The 15,555-nt window shown below is 37.8% G+C and overlaps 1 protein-coding gene across 3 annotated transcripts in view; it reads left to right on the plus strand.

The window, feature by feature from the left end:
* Positions 1-15,555, plus strand: part of LOC124784441 (ankyrin-1-like) — a 310,421-nt gene that overhangs the window by 221,954 nt on the left and 72,912 nt on the right. For all 3 annotated transcript variants that reach the window (XM_047254101.1, XM_047254102.1, XM_047254100.1), the window contains one exon: positions 8,380-8,579. In XM_047254101.1, coding sequence (XP_047110057.1) covers positions 8,380-8,579 — 200 coding nt within the window. The remainder of the gene's footprint in view (positions 1-8,379; positions 8,580-15,555) is intronic.

Here is a 15,555-nt window from a genome sequence, read left to right on the forward strand (position 1 = left end):
GTCACGCTTGATCAAGGTCCACGTCACTTTCCATTTTTGACCAGACATAACGTCTGAGAAAAGATAGAAATAATAATAAAGGTTTATTTGTCCATAATAACTTTTACAGTCGTGGACATAGTCAGTCAGTACATACATGAACAATAATAATAGTTTAGTAGTAGAAATAAAGTACATACAACATTAAAAATCCTTGATGGAGTAAAAACATTTAGCAATTAACAGCTGCTTTAATTTTATTTTAAATATGTTTCCTTTTAACATTTTTATGGTATTTGGCAGTCTGTTGTAAAAAAATCTTCCAGCAGAAAATGGATTATGATCAGTTGCTTTTTTATTTCTGAATTTAATGTGGTAATCCTCTTTCTTCCTTGTATTATAACTATGCATATCACTATTTATTATACTGTGCTCCATATTTTCTTTTACAAACAGCATAGTCCTTAGAACATATAATGAATACACTGTTAGTATATTATGCTTAATTGAGTATTCTCTACAGGATTGACGTTTACTAATATTCACTATTATCCTAATTGCTCTATTCTGGGCTTAAAAGCCCTATCCATGTATACCGTTGGTGCCCCGCCCCAAGTCTCAATACCGTATTGTAGGTGGGAGTGTATAATACCAAAATATATTTGTCTTAAGACTGGTGACGCTATTATGCTAGAAAGGTGTTTAAGTAGGTAGGTATTGCACGAGATTTTTTTACACATGTAGCTGATGTGCTCCTTCCATGTAAGATGTTCATCAACTATAATACCCAGGAATTTATGTTTATCAATTGTTTCAATTGATAACTCTGGCTCAGTATCCACTTGTCTTGATTTGTAATTTAGCATAAACTCCATTAGAATTGTCTTTTCCTTATTTAATGCCAATTTATTTTTAGCCATATATTCTGTGATGAGGCTAGTGTTCTTCATATTATTTTGCACTGCTAGCTGTTTTGTAGGGCCCCAGCTTATTAACGAGGTGTCGTCAGCATAATTCACAAGGTCTGCATTTTTTTGAATTATTATATCATTGATGTACACAATGAACAGAAAAGGCCCAATAATACTTCCCTGAGGGACTCCACAGTTAAGAATTTTATAAGATGATTTTACTGTTTGTATAAGTCCCCCGGTTGTATGATACAACTTAACACATTGTCTCCTGTCAGCAAGGTACAATCTTAACAAATCTAATGCCACTCATCTGACCCCATAAGTTTCTAACTTATGTAGAAGAATGGAGTGATTTACAGTATCAAAAGCCTTAGATAGGTCTAGAAAGGTGCCAATAACTTTGTTTCCATCATCAAGTTTATTCAGTACTGCTTGAATAAATGGGGCTATGGCTTTTATTGTAGACTTGCCCTCCTGAAACCGTGTTGAGAACTTTTTAATATATTGTACTTAGAGAAAAATGATTCCATTTGATCAAGAAATAGCCTTTCCAACAACTTACTAAGTTCTAATGTCAATTAAATAGGCCTATAATTTTGTACATCAGTAGTTTTTCCCTTTTTATGCACTGGTCTTATTTCAGTGACTTTTAACAAGTCAAGAAATGATCCCTGTCTGAAAGAGCTGTTTATTAAATGTTGCAGTGGCTTTATTAACTCATTACTGAAGTGAAGTGACAGAAGGGATAAGACTTCTGGCCAGATCAGCACAGGTTTATCACCACAAAATCAGGTATGGGTAATGCAAGAGTAGGCCTCATAATGAAAAAGAAAATATGAGTGTGAGTAAACTACTATGAACAACATAGTCATTGTGTTACCATGGCCAAGATATATGAAGCAAAGACCACAAAAGTACAGATTTATATGCCAACTGGCTCCACAGATGATGAAGAGATTGAAAGAATGTGTGATGATGAGATAAACAAAATTATTGGATAGTTAAGGGAGATAAAAATTTGATTGTGATGAGTGACTAGAATTCATTAGTAAGAAAAGGAAAAGAGGAAAATTGTAGAAGAACATGGACTGGAAGAAAGGAATGAAAGAGGAAATTGCTGGAATATCACAATTATATAATATTTTTTTATCACCTTTATCACAAGTGAATGAACAGTTATTTGATTATACTTATACATTGATGAAGTGAATACCTGTTAACCAGAGATAATAATTACATACAGTGACATTTTATGCACTTTGAAATCTATTGTGCATGCTAAATTCAGTTGTTGTTGTTTAAGGTGGAGAGATTCTGATTTATTGTCTATGAGAAACAACCTGTATTGGTATCAGGGGTGTATTGTTAATGTCCTATAATTGAATCATTAAATTACAATAAACATCCACCACCAACTGTAATGATGAAGACTTTGATCATATTGATGAGTACTTATTATTATTATTATTATTAAAAGTACATTAAGCTTTCAGAGATACCCTGCATTGTATTGGTGTGAGGTGGACTCTGGCAGTGACGAACCTGCAGTCACACTGCCAAAATAATCTCAGACATCACCACAAAATCGCCCAACTTGACACTGTGGTGCACTTGGCTTGATCGTAGCTGCACCAGCAAATATTTCTGTGAAACTTAAACATAACAAGATCTTTCAGACACAGAAGTAATTCTCCTATTCACCGCAATGGCAACATTAGGCACTTAAACACAATTTTTACAACACACTTAAGAATAGGGACAAGGGATAACAAACCACCAGGTAAATTTTACAAGGAGCATAATTTAATCATCATTGTAATAATTGTAAAAGAATGTTGTATATGTGGAAAATACTTAGGGACACTGTAAGGTTTAAGATTGAATATATAATGATATGACACGAGATTTTGAAACCCCTTTTTGCACTGTAAAATATTTCCAGGGAAAAATGTGGACTTCATGCATAATTTATTGGTTATAAACTGCAGATTGAAATTGTTAGGAAATTAGAGAGGTGGGACCTGGATAAATTGAAGGAACCAGAGATTGTTGAGAGTTTCAGAAGTAGTATTAGGCAATGTTGGAGTGAACAGAGGAAAGGAAAACAATAGAAGATAAATGGTTAGCTTTGAGAGATGAAATAGGGAAGGTAGCAGTGGATCACATAGGTAGAAACACAAGGCCTTCTAGAAAACTCTGGAAAGCACAAAAGGTACTGAATTTCATTGAAGAAAGGAGAAAATAAAAAATGCTGCATGTAGCAGGGTAAATAGAACACAAACTTTAAAAAATGAGACAGAAAGTGCAAAATGGCAAAGCAAGAAAAGCTAGAAGACAAATACAAAACTGTAGGAGCCTGTTTCATGAGGCAAAAGATAGGTTCCACATATACAAAAAATTAAAGAAATCTTTGGAGAAAAGAGAAGCAGCTGTATGGATATCAGGAGCTCAGATAGGAAGGCAGGACCACACAAGAAAGGGTAAGTTCAAAGGGGGAAGAAATATATATATATGGAGTCTGTATAAGGGAAACAAGCTTCAGCAATATGTTATAAAAATTGGAGAGGTAGTAGCTCTAGATTAGATGGTAGATATGAGACTGCGAGAAGAATTTGCATACACTGAGAGACCTAAGTGGAAATGAGCCCCAGGAATAGATAACATACCCTCAGAATTACTGAGATCTTTGGAAGAGCCAGCCACGACAAAATTATTCCACTAGCTGTACAACATATATAAGACTGGCAAGAAAGCAGTGCTGACAAGTGCGAATACTTCTGAACCATCTCTTTAATAAGTCATGGTTGCTTGAGGAAGGTCAGTTTGGGTCTCAGAAAGTTGCAGGAAAATGCAAGGCAGTACTTGACCCTATGACCTATCCTAGAAGGCAGGTTGAAGAGAGACAAATCCGCATTTATAATATCTTTTGATTTACCGAAAGCTTTGACAGTGCTCACTAGACTACATACTGTGAAATTTTGCAGGTAGTAGGGTAAAATACATTTATATCTTTACCTACATGACTGTGTTGCAACTCACATTCAAGTGCTTAGCAGGACATTTACTGAATCACCTTCAGATCATTTCTCTGCAGTTCCACCCTGAACAGTGCATACGAAAAGGGAATACTTAAATCTTTCAATGCAAGTTCTGATTTCTAATATTTTATTACAGTGATAATTATTCTTTATGTAAGCTGACATCAACAAAATATTTTTACATTCAGAGGAGAAAGTTTATGATTGAAATTCCATGAAGAGTTCTCACTGCAATGGAAGATGCCTTGGTTTTAATGATTGCAACTGCAATTTGCATATCATATTTAAGACACTCTCTTCTCTACTTTGCGATAATACAAAATGGGCTGCCATTCGAACTTTTTAACGTCCTCTGTCAGTTTTCTGTCTGGTAAGGATCCCATACCACACAGTAGTGCTGCAGAAGAGGACATACAAGCATAGTGAAGGCAGTCTCTTTAGAAGATCTGTTGCATCTTTTAAGTGTTCTACCAATAAAATGCAAGCTTTGGTTTGCCTTCCCCACAACATTTCATTGTGATCATTCCAGTTTCACTTGTTCATTTATGTGATTTATCGTGTAACTCTAATTTAACAGATTCCTTTTATTACTCACCTGGATGACCTCACACTTTTCATTATTTGGAGTCAATTTCCACTTCCCACACCCTACAGGTATCTTGTGTAAATTATTTTGCAGTTAGTTTTGATCTTCTGATGATTTTACTCATGGTAAACATCATCTGTAAACAATCTAAGAGAGCTGCTCAGATTGTTTCCAAAATTAATTGTATAGGTTAGGGTCTATACAGCAGAGTGTCTATAACTCCTTCTTGGATAACACTTCAGTTTTATTCGATGCGATGACTTTCTGTTAATTATTGTCAACTAGAAGAAAGAAAGATTAGGATTAATGTCTTGTTGATAATGAGTCCATTAGAGATAAAGCACAAGCCCAGATTATTTGTTAAGGATGCGGAAGGAAATTGGCTGTGCCCTTTGAAAGGAACCATCCTACTGCAAATTGTGACATTTCTGATAGCAAATCACAAATCTAGTTGCACAGCTATATCAATCATAGGCACAAGTTTTATTAAAAGCTGCTGGTGAGAAATGGTGTCTAATAACTTTAGGAAATCTAGAAAAATGAAATCACTTGAAGATCTCTTGTCGATAACACTCATTACTTTTTGTAAATGAAGAGATAGCTGTATTTCACAAGAATGATATTTTCCAGTTCCTTGCTGACTGTGTGTCAATAGATTGTTTTCTTCAATGTAATTCATAATGTTCTGTCATTCATAATGTTCGAATACAAGGAGCAGAAAATTATTTACAACTTGTTCTGAAACTCGACTGTTGTTATATTTGTCAAAAAAATATGAAATCATGGCAATATTTGAGAAGGGAGTGAGACATGGTTGTAGTCTATCCCCAGTGTTATTCAGTCTGTACTTTGAGCAAACAGTAAATGAAACCAAGGAGAAATTCGGAGAGTTAATTAAAGTTAAGGGAGGAGAAATAAAAATATAAACCCTTTCCAACCCAATTTTTCTACTCGGTGCATTCTCCCTAACTCTTACTTATTTTACGCGGATAAGGATGTGATGGATTACAGGTTATTATACTTCTGTCTAGAAAACATTAATCCTGTTTGAGGTCAGGGGAACATCTTTATTTTCCTTTACACTAGTTTTTAAAACTACATATGGTATTTTTGTTTGTGATTGTTTATAATTTTTTCTGTATTTTACTTCTTAAAACATTCTTCAGAGTGGAGACCAGGCTTCCTATTGCATGTTTCACAGCAGAAGATTGTTTCTCTGCTTCCTTCTTTTGCCTTGCGTGTGCTGCAAACCATGCTATCCTTGCTTGATTTTCTTTTTATTTTGCATTATAAAGTGCACCTTCTCATTTAGTTTCCCTTGGTGTCAGACAACGATGGTCTTGCTCTCTTCTTTGAATTTGAATTTCATGCCTAGCTGACTAGTCCTCCTGTATTTGTCTTTCCATAATATCGAATGTGAGAAAAAAATGACCATTTTCTGAATCATGCAGAGAGAAAACTTGTAAACCCTACTTCATAGGATTTCTTTAAATCCTGTAATGGTCTCGTCCATAGCCCATTTCTTTTTGGTACCTTTCATGAAGTTTTTTGCATTTGCTGTGGATATACTCACTAATGTTCTTCACCTTGCTCCCTCATGTGTATTGACACACTGAGCTGTAACAGGTGGAACTAAATGCAGCATCCAAAATATCTGAAAAATGTGGAGATGAGGAAAAACATCCTTGAAAAATGGAATTTGTTCTAGCCAGTCTTCTGTAAAATAATCAACTAATTCTGCTCTCAAATTCAAGTCCATGTTTAATATTATACTCAGAAAAACCTTCCACTCTTCTAATGAAACATCCCTCAATGAGTGCCACATAGACCATTTTGTTAATTGAGTGACTTTCTGTATCTTTTCTTCACCATACATATTTTTAGCATTCACAAAGTCTCTAATGAAATTCTCAGTGAATAAGAGTTGGAAATATTGGATTTTGGTCAAACACCATGAGTAATGGTGAAACCTGTTTGTATGACAGAAAAAGAAAACATCATGCAATCACCATCAGCATCCAAGTATACTTTCCAGGTATGTGCTACAGATTGTTTCTTTTCATCACTTTCCACTGCACCAGTAGATTTTGATTCACTATCCCACAGAACACTGCACACATTGGATGTTTCTTCCCAGTCACTTTCAGTAATAAATCCTTTGTCTTTAGCATCTTCAGAAAGCCACCTGGCAATATCATCACCACTGACATATTTTCTACCGGAGATTATCCTACTAGAGATGAGAAAATGTAACACGATTTGAGTCACCAGAGCTTCCTACTAAGTGCTGCCAAGCACCTAGCAAAATTCGAGCGTTGTATCTAGACAGAAAGCACAGTAATGGAAATGTGTCAGACATTGGAGCTATAGTGGAAAATCCCAACAGTGGATTGGAAAGATTAAGGTTTGCAGCTGACATTGTTATTCTGTCAGAGACATCAAAGGTCTTGGAAGAACAGTTGAATAGAATGGATAGTTTATTGAAAGAGATTATAATGTGAACATCGATAAAAGTAAAACAAGGGTAATGGAATGTAGCTGAATTAAATATATGTTGAGGGAATTTGAGTTGCAATGAGACACTAAACGTAGTAGATGAGTATTGCTGTTTGAGCAGCAAAATAACATGATGGCCGAAGTAGAGAGGATGTAAAATGCAGTTCCTATGACAAGAAAATCATTTCTGAAAAAGGGAAATTTGTAAATATTGAATACAATTTTTAGTGTTATGAAGTATTTTCTGAAGTGTAGCCTTGTATTAAAATGAAATGTGGAGGATAAACAGTTCAAACAAGAAGAGAATAGGAGTTTTCAAATGTGGTGCTATTGAAGGCTGCTGATATTAGATGGGTAGATTGAATAACAGAGGACAAGGTAATGAATTGAATTGGAGAAAATAGAAATTTTGTGCAAAACTTGACTAAGAGAAGGGGTTAATTGATAGGACATATCCTAGGGCATCAAGGAACTGGCAGTTTGGTAAAGGGGGGAAGTATCGGGACAGGGGAAGGGGGGGGGGGAATTTATCATAGAGTGAAACCAAGAGATGAATGAATACAGTAAGCAGCTTCAAATTGATGTAGATTGTGAAAATTGGAAATGTGTGGTGAATTCCTATGGGACCAAACTGCTGAGATCATCAGTCCCTAGGCTTACACAGTACTTAATCTAACTTACACTAAGGACAATACACACACTCAAGCCCAAGGGTGGATTCAAACCTCTGACGGGGGGAGCTGTGCGGACCATGACAAGGCACATCAGACCGCGCAGCTAACCTGTGTGACTATAGATTGTGGTAGTGGAACAGAGATGAAGAGGCTTATATGAGCAAGACTAGCATGGAGAGCTGTGTCAAATCAGTCTTCGGACTGAAAACCACAACAACAACAGTGGTAAAATTTCAGATTGAGAGTTACTAGAAGCTGTAATAACATGATATTCTGCATTCAGTATGAGATAATATCACTTATCAAGCTTAGTAGCACTATATTTGCTCAAAAATGCTTGCTAAAAGTCCTGTGGGAATTTAAATCTGTGACAATTGGAAATGACTGTAGCCATTAGTTCATTCCATGGGCAGTGTTAACAGGCGAAATTAAGAGTGACCACTCGTAAAAAGTATATTGCAGTATATTCCACTAAATTGCTAAATCGAGTATTCTCTATTACATTAGGGGTTATATGGTTGATGTTGTCTGCTGTAAGATCAGTTAAAATTTTATGCTGTTTGTCCTTAAATTTCAAGGTGATTGTTTGGTCAAATAGCACTAAGTTTTCTCACACAGATGAGTAGTAACATTTAAACAGAGTGTCATTCCATCATACTTTTCTTAATGTTTCCATTTACTTTGTTATTCAGGTTGATCAGGTTGCTGATGTCTGCATGCAGAAAATGTGACCCTGATACGTTGCTGTCAGCAATCTATGATGCAGAACTAGAAGAAGGAGACCAACGTTCTTCAAAGCCTGCACTTCAAAATATGTTGGATGTAGTTCTTGAACTTGGTTTCTCAAATAGTGTTATCATGTCACAGCTTTGGAGGAAATGTAGAAGATCAGGTATGTACTTTTAAAGCAATGGAAAGCAATTACTAGTTTTATGTGTTGCTATGATGAATGAAACACAACTGTTGGTTAAAATTGTAATTAATGTACACTAATGTTGACAGCCTGCTAGTTCAGTTAGATCTTTTAGGTACCTCCACAAAATTATATTCAACTGTTTTTACTTCTCTGTTCAGGTCAAATTACAAAGACCTATTGTGAATTGTGGTTTATTAGTCTCTGTAAGATACATAACCTAAATCATTTGATTCAGGTATGGAAGGCACACCAAAACCATGGTAAAATTTCACCATACACATAGAACACCTGATGTTAATAAACAGGAATTCTTCAACTGAACAGTAGCATTTCTCCCACAGAATCTGCTGTAGTTTTATTTTTAGAATCTCTGACTTCTTATTAAAAATGTTTTTGCCCATTGACTTGGTATATATTGTCGTTCCCAATACTGTGGAGCCCATGCATATGATTTCAGTTTGTTTGTGGGCAGCATAAAATTCATTTTATTTCTTGTGTTGTATGCTTGGTTAAAATGATTGTCTTCAGATGATTTTTGTCTGCTGTGTAGGTGGATTATAACTTCATCATTGTGTATGGAGGGAACAGTTAGGATTTGCAATTCGCAGAATAATACACGACAAGATTCTGTTTGCTGTGCAGCACACATTTATCTCATAATTTTCATCTACAGTTTTTGTGTTCAAGAACTATTTGAACATATCCAGAAAATGATACCATATCTAATGACAGATTCAAAATAACTATGATATGCTAATTTTGATGCACTCATGTCAGTAGGATTTGCTAGTATTTGCCCTGCAAATGCAAAACTGCTTACTTTGCTTAATAGGAAGTCTATACACACACTCCAGCTTAACTTTTTGTCCATATTTAGTCCTAGGAATTTGATTGTATCAAATGCTTCCATAATTTGATTGTTACATTGTATTTTGAGTTTCACACATTTTGAATGTTTGGTTTTGAAATGTACCATGTGGATTTTTGCAATGCCCAGTTTCAACTCATTTAACTGGAACCATTTATGTAGGGTATCCAGTTTGCTCACAATGGAACTTGGAATTTTTCTGACCATCATCTTCAATTAAAACAGAAGTATCATCTGCAGACAGAATTTATGGGGAATTTGTATTTACGGGTAAATCATTTACATAGAATAGGGACAGTATTGGCCCCAAAATGGATCCTTGAGGCACAAATTGATACTGTATTCCATTTTGTGCAAGTATGATGTACGCCATTTCAGAGCACTACCCTTAATGCCGTATGTATCTAATTTGTAGGTAAGTAAGGCATGATTCAGGGAATCAAATGCTTTTGTAAGATCACAGAAGATGCTTATGATCTTACTCCTTTGATCTAATTCTTTGCATATCTTTTCAATAAAGTTATTTTCTGCATCCAGAGTGTTTCTTCCTCGCTGGAATCCAAACTTTTTACTTATAATAATAGGGTCATTCCATGTCAATTCAACCGATTTGAGAAAATGTTCCAGTTGATAGTCTGAGATTTGGCTGAAATTTAGCACACCAATGCTACCAAGTGTGGAACACTCATGTACAAAATTTTAAGTTCCTCTGATAATTAGTTCCAGAATTATAGCTTGTGAAAGAAGGTCACGTGACCCAGTAATTGCAACTCACATCTGGCAATATATCTTCAGACCCAACTTCAGGTCTTAATAACTTTGGAACTATTCCGCACAGTCCAGTTGATTTTTACAACCCAGTAACATCCACTTAGAGAACACACTCTATGAATCAAAACACCAACAACATATTTCTGAGGGAAATAAAAAATTCCAAAATGTGATTCAAAAAATGTAATACGTTAAAAGGTACATATTGTAGGTGCCCTCTATACCAAATATAATTCACTCAAAAAGGGTATAATTTTTTTTGTGGTAAGCTTAATGTGGCCTAAACACATGCATAACTCATCAGTCACACAAACAGAGTTGCATGCACACAAAAATACAAAAATTTGAAAAATTATCTGAAAAACATGGATTTTCTAAGTGTGGTAGCACAAAAGGGACAAATGATATCCAAGCCAAATTTCAGACACTGCATAAGTAGACTATAATATAATATGTGGCAAAATTTCAACTTACTATTGCAAGGCATTTCTGTACAATAAAATTTGACAGCGATGTATTAGGTCACGTTTCTTTTAACACGATTTAGCAAGAAATAGTGATGATGCAGACAGCTTGTTTCAGATAAAGTTGCAGCAATTGTTGGGAACCATTAGGTAACAGAAAGTTAAACAATGGTAGTTTTCACGGACAGAATGAGTCATTGGTAGGCAGGGACAACAAAGGAAAGAAGCAACAATTACAGGTTACTCATGTTATTAAGATTCTAGTACAGACTGGTCAGTACTGTTGTGGAAAGTCAGTATGGAGGCAGAAGAGTGTACTAGTGGTGCTTTTGTTCAAACAAGTTGCAGTATTGGTAGAGCACAAACATCTTAATGTCATAAAACAACACATGGAACAAAATGTGGGATTCGCTTTGTACTGTATGATCTGGATGAATCGGACCAAGATTTGTTGGTATGGAGATCCGGGATACACACTGTGGGCACAACAAGTACAGTTCCAGGATACTTTAGTGTTTGTTATCATCATGTGAAAGTGTTTCTGGATAAGTATTCTTTCCTACAAAGAAGTTGTTTTGATTAATTTCAGATTCATAAGAAGACAGTGAAGTGTAGCCTCAGAGAAATTGATATAAAATCAGTATTGAAATCACTTTCAGTGCATGGGACTTAACATGAAACCAGGACAAAAGTTGTGTTCCAGGTGTGTTACACTGCTAAAAAATGAAGAATATTCCGATAATTTACATGACAGTGACGAAGAGTATCAGCCCCCTACAACCACAGTGGATGAGCAGTTAAATACTTCAGTGACTGCTCTTGGTTTGTCTCCCATGAAGACACACAAAGCTGGGAAAAAGAGACAGGCCCAGCCATGGAAGAAGAAAACTACAAGAAACTCAAATGGAATTAAAACTTAAAATATCTGACACACTGGTGGAAGAGTAAGAACTATCTGCTCCAAAGGAACAGGAAATCATGCCAGAAACGCTCTGATTTGGACAAAATTGTGCATGATTTGAAAGAAAAATGTGCCATATCCACATGTCAGAAAAAAGTAGCTGTTCTTACCCTTGCACCTTCCAACTGGTCTATTGACTACACTGCAAAGGAATTCAATGTTTCTACATATATGGTAAAGCAAACTAGGAAAATAAAAGCAACCCAAGGAGTGCTTCCACAACTTCAGCAGGCTCAGGGTAAGCAATTGAGTTCAGAAATAAAGGTGCTAGTGTCGGAGTTTTATGAAAATAATGACTACAGCCAAATAATGCCTGGAAAAAAAGACTATGTAACGGTGAAAATGGGAAATGTATGTGTACAGATGCAAAAAAGACTGTTGCTATGCAATATATCAGAACTATATGTAGAATTCAAGGAAAAGTATCCCAATGCCAAAATAGGTTTATCATCTTTTTTCAGTCTCCTGCCAAAATGGGTTGTGCCTGTAAGTGCAAGGGACACACACACAATGTTTGTGTATGTGAGATCCACCAAAATGCTAAGCTGATGTTTGCTGCTATAAAGGATTCTGGTCTGGATTACAAAGATGCAATGAAGCTGCTAGTGTGTGACATCAGTTCCTACCAGTACATGATACACAGGTGTGGAAAGTGTCCTGGTAAGGCAAATCTTGCAGAACACATGAATAACAAACTGTATGGTGAACTCCTTATGGATGAGGATGAACTTGTTTCTTATAAGCAATGGACACACATGGATTGCACAAGTCTTGAAACAAAGCAAAGTACAGTGGAAGATTTTGTTGAAATGTGTTGTCAAAAAATGAACTAACTGACCACACACAGCTTCCCAGCAACAGCACAATCGGCTTATCTCCAGTTTTGTAAGGATAATTTGAAACAAGATGAAATTATAGTAATACTAGACTTTTCTGAAAATTATGCATTTATAGTTCAAGATGGCATCCAAGGATATCATTGGGACAACAGTCAAGCAACTCTCCAGCCATTTGCAATTTACTATAGAGGTGAATCAGGTGATGTGTCTGTCATGAACCTGTGTGTTTTTAGTGACTGTTTAATTCATGATGCCATTGCAGTTCATGCCCACATTCACACTGTCATGGCATATGTGAAAAACAAGCTGCCTCACATACATTTTGCAAAATACTTCAGTGATGGGGCAGCTAGTCAGTACAAAAACTGTAAAAATCTCAAAAATTTATGCATGCATTACCATGATTTTCAGATTCATGCAGAATGGAATTTTTTTGCAACAAGTCATGGTAAAAATGTATGCCACCATTAAGCACATGGCATCACGAGCTAGTCTGCAGCACCCTACAGAAGGTCACATTCTAACACCTTTTCAATTATTTACCTGGGTACAGAAAAATATCTTTGGCATACAATCATTCTATGTTTTGAAAGATGAGGTGAAATCAGTCAAAGAGTTGCTAAAAAGTAGACTAGAACACGTTAAAACTGTTGCAGGCACAAGGAGTCATCATCACTTCTCTCCAGCAGACTCTGACAATGTGCAGATGAGTAGACTCTCCGGTTATAACTAAAGGTTCATGCACAACATGTGTCTTCACAGTGTGTCTGACTCAGGACTCAGTAGCAAAAGCAGCAACATACAACCAGGTTGTATGTTATTGCTGTTTATGATGACAAATGGTACTTAGGATGAAGGTGATGTATTTGTGAACTTCATGGCACCAGCAGGATCATCAAGATCATTTCATTGACCACATTTGGCAGACAGGTGTTGGATTCCTTTTGAACATATTCTTTTAACAGTTCCAGTTCCTACCACAGTGTCAGGAAGGCAGTACACATTTGGCAGACAGGTGTTGGATTCCTTTTGAACATATTCTTATGACAGTTCCAGTTCCTACCACAGTGTCAGGAAGACAGGGGCAACAAAAATTAGATTTTTAATATTTTGCATAATTATTGACAACGTTTGAAAACTTAAAATTCAGTCATAACCTATTCATCAGGACATATAATACTGTGTTAAAAGTTTAATGTAAATGGATGGATAAAAAAATCTACTCACCAAGTGGTGGCAGGAGGACATACACACAAAAGGTTTAACTTTCACAAGCTTTTGGTGGAGCCAGTGGCTCCTCCTCTTGGCAGAACAGTTGAAGGCATGCCAATACAACTCACACAGCATGCGTTCTCCCCTCTAAGGACTAAAAATATGTCAATTTCTTTCTTCAATATTTCTTCCAGTTCAGATTTTTCAGGTCTGATTTCCCTACCATTTCAAGAGGCAACTTACAGTCTTTACAAAATTTTATTTTTCATATAATTGGCATGTATGTTCAGTCGTTTTCATCAGTTTACATCTACACTCCTGGAAATGGAAAAAAGAACACATTGACACCGGTGTGTCAGACCCACCATACTTGCTCCGGACACTGTGAGAGGGCTGTACAAGCAATGATCACACGCACGGCACAGCGGACACACCAGGAACCGCGGTGTTGGCCGTCGAATGGCGCTAGCTGCGCAGCATTTGTGCACCGCCGCCGTCAGTGTCAGCCAGTTTGCCGTGGCATACGGAGCTCCATCGCAGTCTTTAACACTGGTAGCATGCCGCGACAGCGTGGACGTGAACCGTATGTGCAGTTGACGGACTTTGAGCGAGGGCGTATAGTGGGCATGCGGGAGGCCGGGTGGACGTACCGCCGAATTGCTCAACACATGGGGCGTGAGGTCTCCACAGTACATCGATGTTGTCGCCAGTGGTCGGCGGAAGGTGCACGTGCCCGTCGACCTGGGACCGGACCGCAGCGACGCACGGATGCACGCCAAGACCGTAGGATCCTACGCAGTGCCGTAGGGGACCGCACCGCCACTTCCCAGCAAATGAGGGACACTGTTGCTCCTGGGGTATCGGCGAGGACCATTCGCAACTGTCTCCATGAAGCTGGGCTACGGTCCCGCACACCGTTAGGCCGTCTTCCGCTCACGCCCCAACATCGTGCAGCCCGCCTCCAGTGGTGTCGCGACAGGCGTGAATGGAGGGACGAATGGAGACGTGTCGTCTTCAGCGATGAGAGTCGCTTCTGCCTTGGTGCCAATGATGGTCGTATGCGTGTTTGGCGCCGTGCAGGTGAGCGCCACAATCAGGACTGCATACGACCGAGGCACACAGGGCCAACACCCGGCATCATGGTGTGGGGAGCGATCTCCTACACTGGCCGTACACCACTGGTGATCGTCGAGGGGACACTGAATAGTGCACGGTACATCCAAACCGTCCTCGAACCCATCGTTCTACCATTCCTAGACCGGCAAGGGAACTTGCTGTTCCAACAGGACAATGCACGTCCGCATGTATCCCGTGCCACCCAACGTGCTCTAGAAGGTGTAAGTCAACTACCCTGGCCAGCAAGATCTCCGGATCTGTCCCCCATTGAGCATGTTTGGGACTGGATGAAGCGTCGTCTCACGCGGTCTGCACGTCCAGCACGAACGCTGGTCCAACTGAGGCGCCAGGTGGAAATGGCATGGCAAGCCGTTCCACAGGACTACATCCAGCATCTCTACGATCGTCTCCATGGGAGAATAGCAGCCTGCATTGCTGCGAAAGGTGGATATACACTGTACTAGTGCCGACATTGTGCATGCTCTGTTGCCTGTGTCTATGTGCCTGTGGTTCTGTCAGTGTGATCATGTGATGTATCTGACCCCAGGAATGTGTCAATAAAGTTTCCCCTTCCTGGGACAATGAATTCACGGTGTTCTTATTTCAATTTCCAGGAGTGTATTTGTACTTATGAAGAATCTGAGTAATTTGAATTCTAATTATTGGCTTCCTATTCATAGCTAAGATTATCAAATATATAGATAATTCTATGCTCTGCAGA

Source organism: Schistocerca piceifrons, chromosome 1 (assembly GCF_021461385.2).
Source record: "Schistocerca piceifrons isolate TAMUIC-IGC-003096 chromosome 1, iqSchPice1.1, whole genome shotgun sequence".
NCBI classification, from domain to species: domain Eukaryota; kingdom Metazoa; phylum Arthropoda; class Insecta; order Orthoptera; family Acrididae; genus Schistocerca; species Schistocerca piceifrons.